We start from the raw sequence: 19879 nt of genomic DNA, 5'->3' as shown, positions 1-19879 counted from the left end.
TTTTAAGTTTTTAAATCTTATAATATAGCTTATATGCTAGTAATAATAAGATACTACGAGTCGAGCACTGTGCATGTCACTGAAGAGCATTTAAGAAACTCCTATTCTAGGTAGAGGCACCTAGCTGGCTCAGTCAGTAGAGCTCGCAATTCTTCATCTTGGGGTTGTAAGTTCAAGCCCCACATTAGGTGTAGAGACTTACTCAAAAATAAAATCTTTAAAGAAAAAAAAAGAAACTCCTACTCAGGAGTTAAATGAAAATCAAAGCAAGCTACAAATCAATTCATAAACTGCTATAATACAATTTATATTAAACGGGAGGATATACAAAAAAGAGAGGAGAGTGGCAAAAATCAAATAAACTGATTTCTCACTATCTTTGGCTCCCATAGTTAAGTGATGATCTGGTCCACAGAATATATCTGAAATGATTCATGAATCTTTCTCACTTTCCACATCCATCATCACTACTCTGGTTCAATCACTCAGTCTCTCTCACCTGAACACTCTAATAGCTTCCTAAATAATCACCCCTATGAGACCTTTTGTGTCCTGTCCACTGCACTCCACAAGTCCCCTGGAGTTACTTTACTATCTAGTTAAAATGTTATACCTTCAACAATAACTTTCATTAATCTCCTTCAACATTCCAATTCTTTAGTAAAGGCTAATTCACAGTCTCTCTCCACCCATCCCCAAACACATGCTTGTGTGTGCACAGCATGCTGTCATACATGTTTTGAGGCAACATTAGATAAATATCCTGTGATAATATTTGCCATCATCTTTATATTAGGATTTCATTCTTTGGGGATTAAAAGTCTTATTTTAAGAGACTTTTCAATACAAACATAATTACTCCAGAGATGAGGGTATTATATTAAATTATAAAAACTTTACGTAAAATAGGTCTATCAGATTGACTAATCTCATCAAGCAAAATCTGATAAGACTAGAACAGAAATGGAATCATGAGTTTTGATATATATGGAGGGTGGCAAGGGCAGGAGAGGAGGATCATAAGGTCATAGTTGAAGCTCTATGTGGAAAGAACAGGCTCTGTTAGAGTAGTATTCTCGGGCAAAATGTAAAAGTACACTGGCTCATTCTTGATAAAAAGGGTGAAAGGTAAAGAAAATGAGAAAACCGGCCATTGGAATAGACAGCTAGTCCATCTGATTTATCATCATACTACTAGTACCTAGAATAACAAATTGTTCACAGTAGGACTTAATAACATTGTTTGAATGAGTAAATATGGATGCAAGATGATATACCTGTTATTCTTTATAAATCATTGTTATTAAGAAACTACATTACAGACTGAAAATCATAGATCTAGGATATGATAAAAAATGCCTGGCACTTTCCAAAGACAGAAGAAGAAATATGCTACTCTGGCTTTCAGAACCATGAAATTGAGTCTTGGAGAAATATAAGACTATAAGAAAATTAATGGAGAAAAATATAAAGATGCTTCAAGTTCATTTAATTTTAAGTTCCCCACAAGAAAATGGCTTGAAATACATAATGTTCAATGGCAATTTAATCAAGTGTCAAAGAGAACAAACAGGAAAGTTGGTTTGGTTATTTAATAGACCCACAAATTAAAATCTTAGAAACTATAAAAAAGTAAAGCAAATAAGTTACCGATATTTTTGTTAAGAGGAATGAAATACTAGAAAATATTTCACTTAAGGAATAATTTACACCAATGTTAATTTTTTAGCTTTGATTAAATGTACCATGATTATATAAGAAATTAACATCCCAGGAAGCTGTGTGATATGAAGGGTATATGGGAATGCTCTATACTGTATATACTAATCTTCCAAATTTAATTATTTCAATAAAAAATTAAAAAGCAAATGCAATAAAAAAATGGAATATTGATTTAATACTGAATAGTACCATACACTTATAAAAGATATTTGGGGAACAACTGACAACATTTAAACATGAACCAGATCCATGAAATTATTTAATCTTCTCAGAAGTAAAAATGTTATTGTGGGTACACGGCAGAATGTCATTCTTAGGAAAAGCATGCTGAAGTTAAAAATACGTGCATATCTGTGTGCGTATCTGTGTGTGTGTGTGTGTGTGTGTGTGTGTGTGAGTGTGTGTCTGTAGGAAGAGAAGATTAAGCAAATGTGGGAAAATGTTAATTGCTGAATGTAAATGGAGGGAATACAGGTTTTCATTGTATAATTTTAAACTGTATATGTTTGATTTTTTGCAAAGTAAAAAATAGTGAGGAAAGAAAAAAATTTAAAGACTCTCCAAATTGTGCTGGTTTTGAACAGACCTTAGGTTAAGTGGCTTCTGATAATCTGTATCATAATACAAAATCAAAGAAAAAATATTTCCACCTGAAAATGAAGAATTTTAAAAATTGTGGTAACTTATCTTTTGAAAAAAAATAGGAATTCAAAGCATTATGTTCTTAAGTAGGTTGTAAGAATGAAATTTAAAATGATATCTATGTGGGTGTTATATGGGAAATGAAGAAATTATTCAGCATGAAAAACTCACACCTTACCATTTGGTGAAAGTCAAGCATTGCACTTACATATGTTATTTAGAAACAGCTGAGATAATTTCCAATATTTATATTACTTGGAAATATTTTTCTTCTCTCTTTTTTTTGGGTAGAAAAAAGTGAGGCATTGGAATGACTGGTGTTTCAGCAAAAAAATTAATGGTGACGAAATTGAGGTAAGACCTTCAGTTTTTAGTCAAATTATTTCTCCAAGATCTGTGTTTGTGTGGGCACAGACATGTGCACATATGTGCATACTGTAAACAATATTGCTTTTATAATGATAGCAACTACCTACTATAAGAAAGATATAAGTTTCTACAATATTGTCAGTGGTATTGTTAAAAATATTTTTGTCTATACTTTTAACTTGTATTGCAATTGAAATCTTTTTTTTTTTTTAATTCCCAGAACCAACTCCTACTGTTCTAGTATAATGAATCATTCTTCTAGGCATGTTTAAGCTGTGAAGTAGAGAGAATTTCATTCAGTCAACACTTTACTCTTGAGGTACAATTCTTCCTTTCATTCATGTACTTTAACTCAAATTCTCTTATGAAATATCATAGTCAAAGCATGGAAAATAAAATTTATAGAAAATTCACAACCTACAAATTGATTTTTATGTTCTTTACTCTTTTACATTTTCTACTACAAATTTATTAACATTCCTCACGCCTATCTATAGGTGAAAATTTACCAATTTAATTTTAAGGTCTTCTTACATTCTGTTAAAATGACGTAGAAAATTTTCAAGGACCCAGAATGTTGAAAGTTTGTTGACAAAAGAAAGGGAATTGAATATTCACTCACAGGTGACATAACCCTTTATTTGGGGGGTGAAGATAGAGGCAGCGTAAATTTAGCAATGAATTTACTCATATAACAGGAATTCACCTCCCACTGATTTTCTGAGTAATTTCATCTGACTAGGAGACAAATAGCAAACTTCTTTTAGATTCAAATAATTGGACAGCATAGTTTATTCTTTAAGTTCATTCAAGGATTTTCAATAAAGCAGTTCTTTTCCTAGTATACCACATTTTTTTCTTATGTTTGTCTTGTTTCATGTTTTCTTTTTTAATGATTTTTGGAATACAGAGTGGAGAAAGAGATATGGGCTTGGTTTTATTCTGATTAAAATCTATAGAAACATTTCCGAAAGCTGAACTATTATAATGTTTTCCTTTTTCATCATGGTTTTGCCACGGAGGAGAAAATCTGTGAAGGGCTTAATAATGTGGGGTCCTTTTTTCTAGGTGATTTCAGATCACATATATGACCTTGGAGGCACTCTACTAGAATTGCTAGTCCTACAAGAAGCTGACAAAGAATACAAGATGTTACAAAACCACATTTTTATATTAGTCATAGCTATGGAACACTGCCATTACTTCTTCCTATGTTTCAGTACCAACTGCCACTTCTTAAAAAAGAAGTGTATTGATAAAAAATATTTCTCACTGGAAAAGAGATTTAACACAACCAAAGCTATAGTACCATTTGACTCTTGTTCTCCAGAGGTTGACAAAAATAATCCACCAGGAAGAATCTTTTAAAAATAATGATATTGTAAAAGCATGTTGGCATTGATACACTGGAAAAAGGAAACTAGTGAGTTTAGGTTGACGTTAGAGGTACAAAGGTATAGCTGCCTACCATAACACACAAACAGTGATTGCTATTGCAAATGTGCTGAGGAATATGAAGAGCACCAGTAAGCTTATAGCAGAAATCGTGGACACCCAGGAAAGAAGAAAAGTGGAGTGTTCTGACACAGCCATGATCATGGCATGACCTAGTGTGGTGTCAGTGGATAAGCCTGGGATACTCAGGGAGTCTGCCCTGTAGGACTTGATGGATTGAATGCAAACAATGGAAGGATGACTCATAGGTTTTGGGGAAGAAAGAGACAGAAACAGATTTCAAGTCAGGAAGAATCAATAAATATTTCTAGATATCTTAATTTTGAGACAACTGTTAGAAACCTAATGGGAGATACTGACTGTACAGCTGGAGATACAAGACTGAAGCTCATAGTGAATACTGAGGCAGAGATTTAATTTTGGAAATCATATAAATGTATAAGATCCCCTTTTTCTTAGTGGAATATATGTATAGTTATATATTATATAATCTTATATAAATAATGGCAATTTTATTTCACGCTTTTCAATGCTTACTACTTTTATTTTTGTAATCTTACTGCACTCCTTAGGATTTCCAGGAAAAAGCTGAGTAAAAGTGGTTTTAGTAAGCACCTTTGTTTGAATGTACTCTTAAAGGTAAACTTTCAATATGTGGTCATTAAATGTTCTTTATTCCTCTAGGTTATTTTGTAGATAATTTTCCTTAGCTTAATGAATGTTTTCCTCATGGCTTTCTAACCCTGTTTCTTTCTTTTTTTTTTTTTAATTGTAGATCGATACTGAATCCTCTCTCAAATGCTTTTTTTGTATGCATTAAAATCATGATACTAATTTCTCTTTTAACATAAAGATCTCTTTCTACAATAATTTCAGCTTGGTAATATTATTTTTTAAATACATTACTTTGTTACTTCTGTAGTACATTTTATATACTTAATTGATCTCTAATCATTTCTTATACTCTCTTCAATGAATTTTGTATCATGGCTAGGATAGCCTCATAAAATGAGTCTGGGAAATATCTTCTTTTTCTATTTTCTGGAAAACATGTGCAAGCTGAGAACTATGTGCTTTTTGAATATTTACTATAATTAGCAGTTTATAAAACATTATGAGCAATCCTCAGTTACCTTTCCTGGAAACAAGGGTAACACAGTTTTGTTAGGATGAGAAATAGACATTTAAGATTAATGATAATCATCAATTTGATAGGTACCAATTACTAGTGGTTGATGTTCTTTTGAATATTTTTTTATCATAACAACCCTATGGGACAGTTTCCCTTATTATCCTCTTCTTCTATATCAAAGAACTCAAGTTGAGAGGCGCTTGTGTGGCTCAGCCAATTGAATGACTGACTCTTGATTTTGACTCAGGTCATGATCCCAGAGTTGTGGGATCAAGCTTCACACTTGGCTCCATGCTGAGCATGAAGCCTGCTTAGGATTCCCTCTCTCTCTCTGCCCCTCCCCCTGCTTGCTTTCTCTCTCTCTCTTTCAAATTAAAAAATATAAATAAATTAAAAAAAAATAACTCAAGTCAAGAGAAATTAAGGAGCTTGGGATCATGCAGTTACTATATAACAGAATGAAGATTTGACTGAGGATGGTCTCTTTACAGATTTCCCAATATCAGTTTCTTTACTTTGACAAATTTATTATAAAAAGGGAAATTGCTGAAAGTAAACTTGTTGTATGAGATTGTTTGAGTTTATTTTCTTCTTAGGAAACTTGTGGTGATTAAAATAATCAAATTATCTATGAAGTATATTTTTATGCTATTGAATCTCATTAAAATTTGTAGTATGCATGGGTTTGTATTCAGAAATTCTGTATCATAGCTATTATTCTACTGCGGACTTTCTATCTCTAGACTTACTATTTTTACTTTCCTGTCTTGGTGAAATGAATAAAAGCATATCTTTTCTGCTGCTGAAATCAAGCCCACCTAGACTTTTCATCTGTAACTCTCATCAAAGTGTAGAGGATTATTTTAATTATAATTAATGATATAATAATTCATTCAAATGATATTTTAACAAGTCAATAGTTTACCTTAATGAATGCCTATAGTCATTTTGTTCAGAAGAAAAGGATCCATACATGATAGGAAAGGTAGATCTGTATAAAGGAATAATTGGTAGGTTGCTATATTGTTTCTATTTTTTAATATTTTATAAACTCATAACCCAAATTTTGAAGTTTCTTTTCCTTTTTTAAAAACATGGATTTACTTTTTAAAAATATATAAATTATAGTCATAGTAGTAGTGCCACAATTTAGGGTGTATTAAAGGGGCTATTTAAATAAAGAGAAACAGGGCACCTGCGTGGCTCAGTTGATTAAGTGTCAGACTTGATTTTGGCTCAGGTCATGATCTCATGGTTCCTGAGACCAAGCCTCATAATGGGCTCTGTGCTGACAGCATGGAGCCTGCTTGAGAGTCTCTCTCTCCCTCCCTCTCTCTCTCTCTTCTATGCCTCCTTCACTCATGCATGCGCTCTGTCTCTCAAAATAAACAAACATTTTAAGGTAAATAAAAAAATAAAATTATCTCATTTTATATCCTGTGATAATTAGAATTGTGCTATTTAACATTTATAATGAAAAGACAGTAATATAAATATTATCAAATGATATGGTTTAAAAGTAAAGCAAATATTATTTTATTACAAATGATATTTGTTATCTATTGCCAAATAACAAATAACTACAAAGCATAGTGACTTAAAGCAAGCAACACTTTTATTTCTCAAAATTCTGTAGGTTAACATGACTCCTTGGGTTGGCTGTGGGCAAGTCAGGAGATAGAGAGGTAGGATGCCTAGGAAGGATAAGTCTCATTTTCCAAGTGATTGTTCAACTTTAGGGAGGCTAAATTGGATCCTTTACATGCAGTCTCTGGGTAATGTTCCAGTGAAGGGAAAGCAAAAGCATAGACTTTTAATGCTTAGCCTCTGAAGTCATACAGTGTAACTTTTGTCACATTCTATTGGGCAAAGCAAGTCACAAGACCAGCACCTATTCAAGTGGTGGGGAATTGCATTTCATCTCTTAATGGTATAAGCTGCAAGGTCCCATCAACATAGGACATAGACACAGGGAACATGGTTCATTGAAGACCATTATTTTAACAATCTTCCATACAAACTAAGTGACAGCTTGATACACTTCCTTTTGAAAGGCAAAGTCCATAATCTTTTAACCTCATGCTGAGATGTAAAATATATTATATTGGTTGCAGTCTCATACATCACCCCAAAGTGTCTTATGGCATTTTAATGAAACCAGGATGCTTTCATCTTTTTATAATATAAGAAAAGAGTTCCTCTGAGATGTTGTCATCTCAGCCATAAAAGAATACAGACATCATTAAGAGGAATTTCAGCAGGTGCCATAAATTAGATATATTGTGATACACTATCAGGATAGAATTTTTAACTATCTCATTCATTTCAATGGGTTTATCAAAAAAATGGCAAAATAAGAATATGAAAGAGAATCGATACAAATAGTCTTTGTAATTTCTTGTTTGTAAAGATGGACTGTTTCAGTGAGTTTGATCTATCTGTTGTGAGCCTATCTATGGCCTGCTAAGAAAGGGAAAAGAACAAAAGTCTATTCTGAAATTTAGTAATAACACATTCAAAATTATGATCCACATTCGATTTCCATTTATTGAGCACCTAGTATGTTTCCGATATTATTTAATTCTTACTGTTAATCCTAACTAATGGAATAGACATCATAATTACGATACATAATTTAACAAAAAAGAAATATGGGGTTCAGAACTCTAATTTGCCTACCTAAATCTTAAGTGGTGGCACTCTAATTTAAATTCTCATTTTTAGGACTTGGTCTGATGCTTATGCCATTACAACCTTCCTAAAAAATTATATCATTAGAAGTCATTATCAGGTATGATAAGAACTTTATAAAAATACTCCTTTTGCTAAATAACAATAAAAAGGGAGCAGCTTAGTTGCAAAGGTCTTTTAAATAAACAATTGGCATTTCTTTAATGCTAATTTAAATACGTAACAGGTAGCAGATGGAGAATTTACATGTATTTTCCACTAAATTTCACAAAGTCATTTACAAAGGAGGTGCTGTTATTTTTAATTTTCAGTTTAAGGAACAGGCTTAAAAATGCCCTGGCACCATCATCACAATTTTAGTCAGTTATTAGTACTTAAAAAAACCTTCCAGACAGATACTTAAATGCTGCCATAGTTGAGAGCCATTGCTTTGTTTACAATAAATTTTAGGAAAAAAAAATGATGCCATTAGAAGCAAAGTTAAAAGATAAAAAAACAGAGCAAATTGAATGGCAATATTTTTTGTTATTATTTAGAAATTTCTTAGTGCTTATAATTTTTTCACTAAAAATCATATACAAATAGGTAAATATTATAAGATATGTAAACACATCTTCTGAAGGAAATACATTTTGCTAACGCATAGTTAAAATGGTTTACATCTTAATGGTGTTTGCAGCTTCAATTATGAAGGTGAAATGTTAAAAAAACAAAGTTTTTTTTTTTTTTTACATGAATATAAATTACTGTCTGGATCAAAATTAGTTCCTACAGAAACATTTAAGAAAAAATTAAAGTATCATCTTACTGTTCAATTTCCTAACAGTTTAAAGTATAATCTCAGATGAAATTACTTCAAAAGCAGTGGCTCTATGAAAAACTCACATGTATGTTTTTCTTGAAATGTTTTCAAAATCTATCTCTAAATAAATCTATTTGTACTTGAATACATTTCAGTAGTACTCTAATGCATGGGAAGTTTACTTGTGTATTAAATAATCTATAGCAAAACACTATCTGTGTAAACATAAGAATAAATTAATAGATATATAGCATTTGAAACCTGTGTTTATATTATGCATAAAACTGTAAGTGCTAATCTATTTATAGTCTTACCAAGATATCCAGGAAATTCAGTTGCTAAAATCACCAAGTTATATAAAAAATTAAAGATACACTCCCAAAATATTATCTTGCCACTTTTTAAAGTGAGTAACTTCTTTTATAACAAGTAGATGATAAAAGGAATCCCTCTATTCTATACATTCATGAATATATTAAGTTGCCACTAATTTCAGAGACATATCTCTTACCATCCAATTTGAAATTTGAAATTAAACTTACCAGCAAATTTGATATGAAATTTATTTTCAGGCTTCAATATCTGGACATACAAAGGGCAATTTGGAGCAAAATCTTTTACAGCCCATGCTCTCAAAATTGTTTGATGGTCCTGAAATGATAAATATCAAAATATCATGAAATAAAATGAAAAATTTATACTACATAAAGTAAAAATAATCAACCAGTGTGTTAAATGTGCACATCCACAATTTAAAGTTAAACATATTTTAATTAAACATACAAACATACAAAATAATTAATTCAAGGACTTATTTGTAAATATATTTATTATTTCTACAAAGGAGATTAACAATACCTAATTCAATCAGTGCTAATTACCAGCACTTAAAAAATTAGCAGAGAGTAAGAGGAGTGTTTCTTCAAAAACTTAAAAGTACTCTTCTTGGAAAATAGTTGAGGGTCAGAAGCCTTCAACAATGCAGCACAACTAATAGTTTTTAGTAACAGTTTCCATGGAAAAAATATGGATTTATAACAATTTTAACACTGTTAGAAAGATTGGCAAGAGAGGAAGGACTACAGCAACCATACATGTAGAGAATACACTATTTAAAATTTGTTTCTAGGGGCGCCTGGGTGGCGCAGTCGGTTAAGCATCTGACTTCAGCCAGGTCACGATCTCGCGGTCCGTGAGTTCGAGCCCCGCGTCGGGCTCTGGGCTGATGGCTCAGAGCCTGGAGCCTGCTTCCGATTCTGTGTTTCCCTCTCTCTCTGCCCCTCCCCCGTTCATGCTCTGTCTCTCTCTGTCCCAAAACTAAATAAAAACGTTGAAAAAAAAAATTAAAAAAAAAAATTTGTTTCTATATAAAAGTAAAAGTAAAAGTAAGAGAATCTTGACTCTACATGGGTCAGTTGGAAAAGATCAGTAACTTTCACATATTAAAAATATCAAACAGTTAAAAAAAAAAGAAAGAAGGTGCTAAGATTTAGAAAAGGAATAAAAATCCTGCTTAACATTAAATCTTACACATAGTGTGACCCCATAAATTATTACTTAATTCATTAAGGAGGTCAAAGCAAATTATTAGAGAAATGAGTCAGCTAAAATACATTTTGAAAAAGGAAACAAAAACATTTTCCAGGGTAGCACTGCCCTTGGAGTGAGTAGCCATTAGCCACATGTGGCTGTCTAAATTTAAAGTAACTAAAATTAAGCATTCTATTTCCCTGTCACACTGGCCATATTTCAAGTGTTCAAAGCCACATGTGGCTAATCCAAAGCTTTATGGAACAGTGGAGATATAAGCATTTGTATCATCAAAGGAAGTTCTATTTGACAATGCTGTTAGGGAAAGAAGAGGGCAATTAAAAATATAAATGGATATAAGGGATTATTTAAAGAAGTGCAGAAAGAAGCTGCTGTAGGTAGTTAGTAACTTTAAGTGGCATGAAAGTTGATGAATAGTAACTCCAAATTCCTAAAGTGGATAAATGGACAATGTGTGTCTTCCAGGCAAACATTCAATGAACCTGATACAGTGTGATGGTTAATTTTATGTATCAATTTGGCTGGATCATGAGGTGCCCCGGTATTTGGTTAAACATTATTCTGGATGGGTGGTAGACCCCAGAAAAGGGACAGGCAGAGAACAGAAGCCACAAATCCTGTGTATAAATTTATACAACACTGGCTAACCGCTAAACCATGCATACATGGGACAGAATAAGAGCAATCTCAACTGAGATTTGAATCACTGCCAAATGCTAGGGTAAGAGAGATTGTATTCAAGTGAACCAAATTAACTGCTTGCTAAAACAAGACTATCAACACTCTTTGGAGGAATATAAGAGACTCCAAGTCTCCACAACATAACATAATATTCAGAATACATTGCAAAATTATTGAATATATGAAGTGCCAGAAAAATGTGACCTATTTGTTTATTTCATGGGAAACAAACAAAATTAAATCCAATAAACATTAGCCTCTAGATGATCTAGATGTTTGAATTATCAGACTAGGGCTTAAAGCAGATAATAAAAATATCATCACTGAGATAAAGGAAATCTGCTCATAATAAATAGAGGAAAACTCTAAACAAATAGAAAATATTTTTAAAATTTTTACAAATATTTGTTGATTTGAGAGAGAGAGAGAGCGCATGCGTGGGTGTGAGCACACAAGCAGGGGAGGGGCAAAGAGAGAGAGGGAGATAGAGAATCCGAAGCAGACTCCAGGCTCTGAGCTGTCATCAGCTCAGAGCCCGACATGGGGCTCGAGCCCACAAACCATGAGATCATGACTTGAGCCAAAGTCAAACACCTAACTGCCTGAGCTACCCAGGTGCCCCTAAAAAATATTTTGTTTAATTAAACAAAAAGCAAAAATACCTGAAAAATATTCACTGAATGGGCTTTGAAGTAGAATGGAGATGACACAGGAAAGAGTCAGTGAACTTGATCATAGATCAACAGAATTTATCCAATTTGAAAAACAAAGAGAAGAGGAATAGAGAAGGAACACAGTTCAGGGACTTGTGCAACAATGTAAAAATGTCTTATATAATATAATTGGATTTCCAGGAAGAACACAAAAGAGAAAATAGAACAGAAAATAATTTGAAGAAATAGTAGCCAGAAACTGCCCAATTTTGTTAAAGGCATACTTTTCCAAGTTCAAGAAGCTCAGAAAATCCCCAACTGCATAAATGAAGATGACCACACTAATCACATTGTAGTTAAATTACTGAAAACCAAAAGTAAAGACAATATTTTGAAAACAGCCAAAGAAACACAGTTTTGTGACCAAGGATTCTTATCAGCAATCATGGAAACCAGGTAACACGGAAACAGTATCCTAAACTCTAGAATGAGGGGAGGAAAAAACTATTACACCATAATTTTATAGACAAAGATCCTTCAAAGAAGTGAAATAAAGGCTTTTTCAATTAAAGAAATCTAAGAAAGTGTGTCATCATCAGTATCAGACTACAAGTATAAGAAACTTCTGTATGCTGAAGGGAAATGATACCAGAGTGAAAACTTTGGATTTCAAAAAAGACTATAAGAAATGGTTACTATTGAGTGAATATAAAATAAGAGCTTTCCTCTGGAATTCTTTAAAATACAGATATATTCATAAAGAAAAAATATAGTATTGTCTTATGGGATATGAAATTTATGAAAGTAACAGAAGAATAAGTGCAAAGTTTCTAACTTCAATAAATTGTGTCATATTTAAAAATAAATGGTGCGATATTAACATGAAGTGGACTATGAAAAGGTAAGGCCATGTATTGTAGTCCCTAGAGCAGTCACTAAAAAAATTTCAAAAGATAATTCCTAAAAAGCCAATAGGTATATAAAACTTGAATTCCTAAAAGAAAAAAAAAGGCAAATAATTTTTTTAAATGTAGAAAAGGGAAAACAGAAAACAACTTAGGTAGACCTACATCCAACCATATAAATGATAGCACTGAATGTTAATGAACTGAACATATTAAAACATAAAGAATATTAGAACAAAAGAAATAAGACCCAACCATAAGCAATTTAGGAGAGATGCATGTTAAATATAAAGTTACTGGTAAGAGAAAAGGAGTAAATGATAATAAGAAAACAAACAACCCACTTTGAAAGCCAGCAAAAGATCTTAACAGACACCTCACCAAAGAAGATTTACAGATGACAAATAAGCATATGAAAAGATGTTTAACATCATATATCATTAGGGAATTGCAAAACAGTGAAATACCACCACACAACTACTGGAATGACTAAAATCCAAAACACCAACAACACCAAATACCAGTGAGGATGTGGGACAGTAGAAAGTCTCATTTATTGCTGGTGGGAATGCAAAATGGTTTAGCAACTTTGAAAGACAGTCTACACTTTCTTATAAAACTAAGCATACCCTTACCATATCATCCAGCATTTGGGTCCCATGGTATTTACCCAAATGATTTATCCACCTGAAACCTGCCCCTGGTTGTTTACAGCAACCCAATTCATATTTGCAAAAACTTGGAAGTAACCAAGATGTCCTTCAATAGGTAAATTGATAAAACAAATGGGTACATCCCAATAATAGAACATTTTACAGCAATAAAGAGAAATGAGCTGTCCAGCCATGGAAAGACACAGAGAAAACTCAAATACTGCTAAATAAAAGAAGCCTAACTTAAAAGGCTGCATACCATATGATTCCAACTATATGACATCTGGAGAAGGGACATTATAGAAAGTGTAAACAGATCAGTGTTTGCTAACGGGCTTGGCAGTGGGGGCAGGTGGAGAAGTGGGGATGGATAGGTGGAATACAGGGGATTTTTAGGGCAGTGAAAGTATTCTGAAAGATATCGTAATGACGGATAGATATCATTCTACATTTGTCAAAACCCACAGAATGTACAAAGCAAAGAATAAACCTTAATGTAAACCTTAATGTAAACAAAACAAAGAATAAACCTTAATGTAAAAAATAAAACTATGGACTTTAATAATAATAATGTATTTATTTGCAAATATCAACATGTATAAATCAGTTGTCGCAAATGTACCACAGTAACACAAGATGCTAGTAACAGTGGAAACTGGGGAGGAGGGGTGGTGGAAATTCTCCATATTTTTTGTTCGATTTTTCTATAAACCCAAAACTGCTAAAAAAAAAAAAGTCTATTAAAAAAAAACAAGCAGACAAAGCGTGAGCTTTAGTCACAAATTCGGAGCTCTAATTTCACTCTAGAATTTACAAACTGCGTAAGTAAAATTACTAACCAAATCTGATTCTCAGAATAAAAGGTTCAATTGTTTGTAAAGTGGAGGTAGGCAGCTGGCTCTTCTTTTTTTTTAACATTTACTTATTTTTGAGACAGAGAGAGACAGAGCATGAATGGGAGGAGGGTCAGAGAGAGGGAGACACAGAATCTGAAACAGGCTCCAGGCTCTGAGCTGTCAGCACAGAGCCCGACGCGGGGCTCGAACTCACGGACCACGAGATCATGACCTGAGCCGAAGTCGGCTGCTCAACCGATTGAGCCACCCAGGCACCCCGGGCTCTTCTTATTTCACATGATGTCTGGCAACATGTGACAGCTAGACCACTGGCTCCCTAAAAGTTTCTCCCTTGGCTTCCATGACACCAATGTCCCTGATTGTCCTTTGGATTTTTTATCCCAAATTGAACTCATCTTCAGATCTGCTGGTAATTCTTTCTTGTCAAAGAGGTAGGTTTTACCAGACACTAAATCCTGATACCTCTGCATCCAATACTCTCCTCCATCCCTCCCTCCCTCCCTCATACCCCTGCAGTCAATCAGTCCTCAAGTCTTGTTGATGATGTCTTTTTTTTTCAATATATGAAATTTATTGTCAAATTGGTTTCCATACAACACCCAGTGCTCATCCCAAAAGGTGCCCTCCTCAATACTCCCTCCCACCCATCAACCCTCAGTTTGTTCTCAGTTTTTAAGAGTCTCTTATGCTTTGGCTCTCTCCCACTCTAACCTCTTTTTTTTTTTTTCCTTCCCCTCCCCCATGGGTTTCTGTTAAGTTTCTCAGGATCCACATAAGAGTGAAAACTTATGGTATCTGTCTTTCTCTGTATGGCTTATTTCACTTAGCATCACACTCTCCAGTTCCATCCACGTTGCTACAAAGGGCCATATTTCATTCTTTCTCATTGCCACGTAGTACTCCATTGTGTATATGAACCAAAATTTCTTTATCCATTCATCAGTTGATGGACATTTAGGCTCTTTCCATAATTTGGCTATTGTTGAAAGTGCTGCTATAAACATTGGGGTACAAGTGCCCCTATGCATCAGTACTCCTGTATCCCTTGGGTAAATTCCTAGCAGTGCTATTGCTGGGTCATAGGGTAGGTCTATTTTTAATTTTCTGAGGAACCTCCACACTCTTTTCCAGAGTGGCTGCAACATTTTACATTCCCACTGACAGTGCAAGAGGGTTCCCGTTTCTCCACATCCTCACCAGCATCTATAGTCTCCTGATTTGTTCATTTTGGCCACTCTGACTGGCGTGAAGCGATATCTGAGTGTGGTTTTGATTTGTATTTCCCTGATGAGGAGCGACCTTGAGCATCTTTTCATGTGCTGTTGGCCATCCGGATGTCTTCTTTAGAGAAGTGTCTATTCATGTTTTCTGCCCATTTCTTCACTGGGTTATTTGTTTTTCAGGTGTGGAGTTTGGTGAGCTCTTTATAGATTTTGGATACTAGCCCTTTGTCCAATATATCGTTTGCAAATATCTTTTCCCATTCCGTTGGTTGCCTTTTCGTTTTGTTGGTTGTTTCCTTTGCTGTGCAGAAGCTTTTTATCTTCATAAGGTCCCAGTAATTCACTTTTGCTTTTAATTCCCTTGCCTTTGGGGATGTGTCGAGTAAGAGATTGCTATGGCTGAGGTCAGAGAGGTCTTTTCCTGCTTTCTCCCCTAAGGTTTTGATGGTTTCCTGTCTCACATTCAGGTCCTTTATCCATTTTGAGTTTATTTTTGTGAATGGTATGAGAAAGTGGTCTAGTTTCAACCTTCTGCATGTTGCTGTCCAGTTCTCCCAACACCATTTGTTAAAGAGACTGTCTTTTTTCCATTGGATGTTCTTTCCTGCTTTGTCAAAGATGAGTTGGCCATACGTTTGTGGGTCTAGTTCTGGGGTTTCTATTCTATTCCATTGGTCTATGTGTCTGTTTTTGTGCCAGATTATGTCTTCTACAATTGTTCTAATACGTCCACTTCTCTCCAAGCTCCCTGCCAGAACCCGAGTCTAAACAGCCATCACTTCAAGCTTGGAGTGAAGGCAACAACCTCCAAATCAATCTATCTCAAGGTTTATATTTTTTACTAATTGTGTGTTCTTATCAGATTTACTACCTTTTCAAACTACAATCTGATTGTATATTTGGCTGCTGAGAACCCTACAGTGGCATTCCTTATCCTGAGCATCAAGCCCAAACTTCTTAACAAGGCTTGCAAGACCCTTTATTAAACTGTCCCCAAATTACTTCCCTAGCCTTTGCACTCTTTGTTCCAGTGGTAATGCATCCTCCATCCTTGAGCCTCCAGAATTTCTGTCACTTATTCTAGGAAACCCTCTTCTTCTGACTGAAGTCCATGCTAGCTGTTTCCACTGCATTCTGTATTTGACCATCATAGTATTCACTCACCTGTGTCTTTAAGTTGATCTCCACTACACTGTAAGCTCTAAGAAAACAAGGGCCATGTTTATACTTCATTCATCCTAAGGGTACTTCATTTTCAAAGGGTACTTTGCTTTTCAAAGATGAGTAAGAAAAACCATATTTACTTCATAGGGATATTGTGAGCATCAAGTGAGATAATGTAAAGAAGCATCAGGCACACAGAAAGCATTTATTAAATCTGTCACATCAGTGGATAAATAGATGGATGAAGTACTGACCCTAAAAGCCCACAAATCTCCCTTGTTTTATTCATGCACTGTGCCCTACCAACAAGCATCTATGACCTTGTGAGTGGAGCACTAAGTAAGGAAAAAGGAAACAAGGTACCAGGGCATAAATGTCACATAAGGAATAGGAAATAGGTATTTGCTAATACAGATAATAAAACAGCACAGAAACAAGATTTTTAATTCATTCTTCTAACAACAGAAAATGATATTGATTTCGTTTTTTTCCTTGCTGACAAAATTCAGCCTGAAATAAGACACGTTAAATTTAATTGTAACCAAAAAAAAAAAAAAAAAAAGCATCAACTGTGACAACTTTGGAATAAACAGCCTAAATAATAAAGGAAGATAACACAGGGTATTATTGGGTCATCATAAGTGTCTATTCTGCTGTGAAAGCAGAACATTTCTCCTAAAGTCAGTATACCTAAAAATTAAATTGGCTAAAATCATCTTCATAAAGTTCAACTTTTATAATTTGAAATATCTAAAAATTATTTGTTGGCATTCTAAGGACCTAAAACAAATCCCTTTACCTATGGCAAAGGTCTTTATTCCTCAATTCCAAGTGACCCATGAAAGAACTCAACATTTTAGATGAAATTTTATACATAAGTTGTTTCCCCACTTCTCCATCTAATCTTTCATTAGATTCTCAAACACAGTCTACAACTCAGAAAATGGCTAAGACGTTAGTGTGATCAAAGGTCACTTTCAACCCCATTTTCTTTTTTTTTCTTTTTTTTTTTTTTAATTTTTTTTCAATGTTTATTTCTTTTTGGGACAGAGAGAGACAGAGTATGAACGGGGGAGGGGCAGAGAGAGAGAGGGAGACACAGAATCGGAAACAGGCTCCAGGCTCTGAGCCACCAGCCCAGAGCCCGATGCGGGGCTCGAACTCCCGGACCGCGAGATCGTGACCTGGCTGAAGTCGGACGCTTAACCGACTGCGCCACCCAGGCGCCCCGCAACCCCATTTTCAATTATAAACATACATATGTAGCACTTAACAAATGATAGATATATTTTTTTATATTTTGAGTATATTTTGATAACCCATCTACTGGAAACAGTTTTTAGGATCAAGTAAAACTGAATTATGAAAATTAAAATAATATATGTATATAAATTTGCCCCCAATTTATAGATCCTTGAACAATGTAGATACAACATTTATACAAGAGTAAAACAACTTGCAGCAAACTGGAAAACAAATCTTTCCTAAACACAACTCAAATGTACTGTTTTATAAACAACTCTTGCCAAATATACTCCTTGCCTAGAGAATAATATACTCCTAGAAGTCCCTCTCAAGACGTTGCATTAGACTCAAAAGCACCTTGACTGCAAGGGGCCATTTTGTTCACAATTATACTGTCTGGGTCTAATAAGTAAACTGATAAATTATAAGGTTAGATATATAGCTGATATATTATAAGGTTACCTATATACATATATATGTATGTATATATACACACATATATATATAGCTAATGATACAAAAAAATGGAATGTAATTCTGATACTTAGGATCTATGTATGTGTTATCTATGATTAATTGGTTTGACTTTATGATTGAATTAAGGAAACTGCATAGTTCATTTGTAATGAATTGTAATTGATGTCTTTGGAGAATTAGGCTTCACATTTGATGTATATTTATTAAGTACAAATGTAATTCAGAATGTTCTTAAATAAAATACTAAAAATGAAGCATATAACCAAAAACTCTAATAGATATAAAACATTAAATCATCATGTTGCCTTTTAGACTACCAAGCTATTAGGAAGCCATCTAGTTTGAGTCAAACATCTATAGGTTCAGCAGTAACCCATCTTCAAGAACTATGGACACCATAGTCAAAAATAATTAAAGAAATCTTAGTCTAGCATTCTAGATTTTGGTATCAAAACTTGACTGCTAGGATAATTTCATCTTTCTGCCAAGTTTAAACAGAAGGGATTTGACATTATGTCTGAGACAGAAACATTATCTTGGATTCCAGTTTTAAGATTATTTGTACTTCCTGCTCCTTCCAATGATCTCTCAGGGACTGGAATTCTACTTCTGATTTCCATTCTTACAGCTGAGAGTTACAGATGCATAATGGCAAAAACCTGACTGGCTGTTTGAAATTCCAGATATAGAATATTCCTAGAATCTTCTTACCAGAAATTTTGGGACTGTGTACCGAGTCTACTTTATGGTCAGCTAAATAACACATATACTTTCTGTCTTTACTTGTCAAGAACCAAAGCCTATTTTGCGCTCTGCTTCTCAAAGCTGAAATCTTGTATTATTTCTTAGAGCTTGTTGGCCTAAGTTCTAATAATTTGCCCAGAGCCTTACACCCCTTAAATGGTGTCTTTTGCATATTTAAATCCTCTCCCAGGTTCTTCAGGAATCACCATTAACAGCAAATCTAACTCCAGATCATAATCCTCTTGAGTCTTCCCTGATTTATTCTTAACAAAGTTGTAACCACAGCATTTTAAAACTCTCACAAAGCCCATTGACATGTGTCAAGTGAATAATCAATAAAGTGATTCATAAAGAGGCTAGGCTATCTTGAAAGCATGTACCTGAAGTTCAGTGATAATCATCTGCCAAGAATTTACCAAAAGATATTTCTGGACAGATTAAAAAATGAGTTACACTGGTGATCACAGGGTGTCTTAGCAAGTTTAAAATTCACAGTTTGAAATTCTGTGATTTTATTAATTAGACAGGAAGATGTTTGTGAGAATGTATTATTAACCACTGGGTTGAATTAACAAGCAAAAAATTTTGCAATACCTTTCCAAAGAATTTAAGGTACATTTAATTAGGTAATGACATAACAGAAATGGTTATTGTGTTAAAGTGTTACAATGCTCAAAATGGATCTAGTTAAGACAAAATAAAATTCCTTTAAAAAAAGCTTAAATTGTGAAGGGTAGCAGAATATGCCATTCCAGAGTATGCCTTCTTAGCATAAAGATTATTTTGATCTGATTATTTTTGAGAAAAAGCAGCCATGGGAGAAGCTCTTAAATCAGAGTAGATACTACCCTTATTCATAAAGTAAATCTCCATTTGTAAGGGTAACTCTCTCCCTGTACCAGGAAGAGAAGGA

At 34.0% G+C, this 19879-nt stretch overlaps 1 protein-coding gene across 12 annotated transcripts in view; it reads right to left on the bottom strand.

Annotated features, from left to right (window-relative positions):
- The window catches only part of KCNT2 (potassium sodium-activated channel subfamily T member 2), a 361485-nt gene that overhangs the window by 151080 nt on the left and 190526 nt on the right, over positions 1 to 19879 (bottom strand). For all 12 annotated transcript variants that reach the window (XR_005784134.1, XR_005784135.1, XM_040453583.1 and 9 more), the window contains one exon: positions 9356 to 9464. Coding sequence is in view for 10 of the 12 variants with exons in the window: in XM_040453583.1 (XP_040309517.1) it covers positions 9356 to 9464 (109 nt within the window). In the remaining 2 variants the exon portion in view is untranslated. The remainder of the gene's footprint in view (positions 1 to 9355; positions 9465 to 19879) is intronic.

This window comes from Herpailurus yagouaroundi, unplaced genomic scaffold (genome assembly GCF_014898765.1).
Source record: "Herpailurus yagouaroundi ecotype Mexico unplaced genomic scaffold, PumYag 209, whole genome shotgun sequence".
Taxonomy (NCBI): domain Eukaryota; kingdom Metazoa; phylum Chordata; class Mammalia; order Carnivora; family Felidae; genus Herpailurus; species Herpailurus yagouaroundi.
The sequence above is the reverse complement of the archived record's forward strand: the minus strand, read 5'-3'. Positions and strand labels throughout refer to the sequence as shown.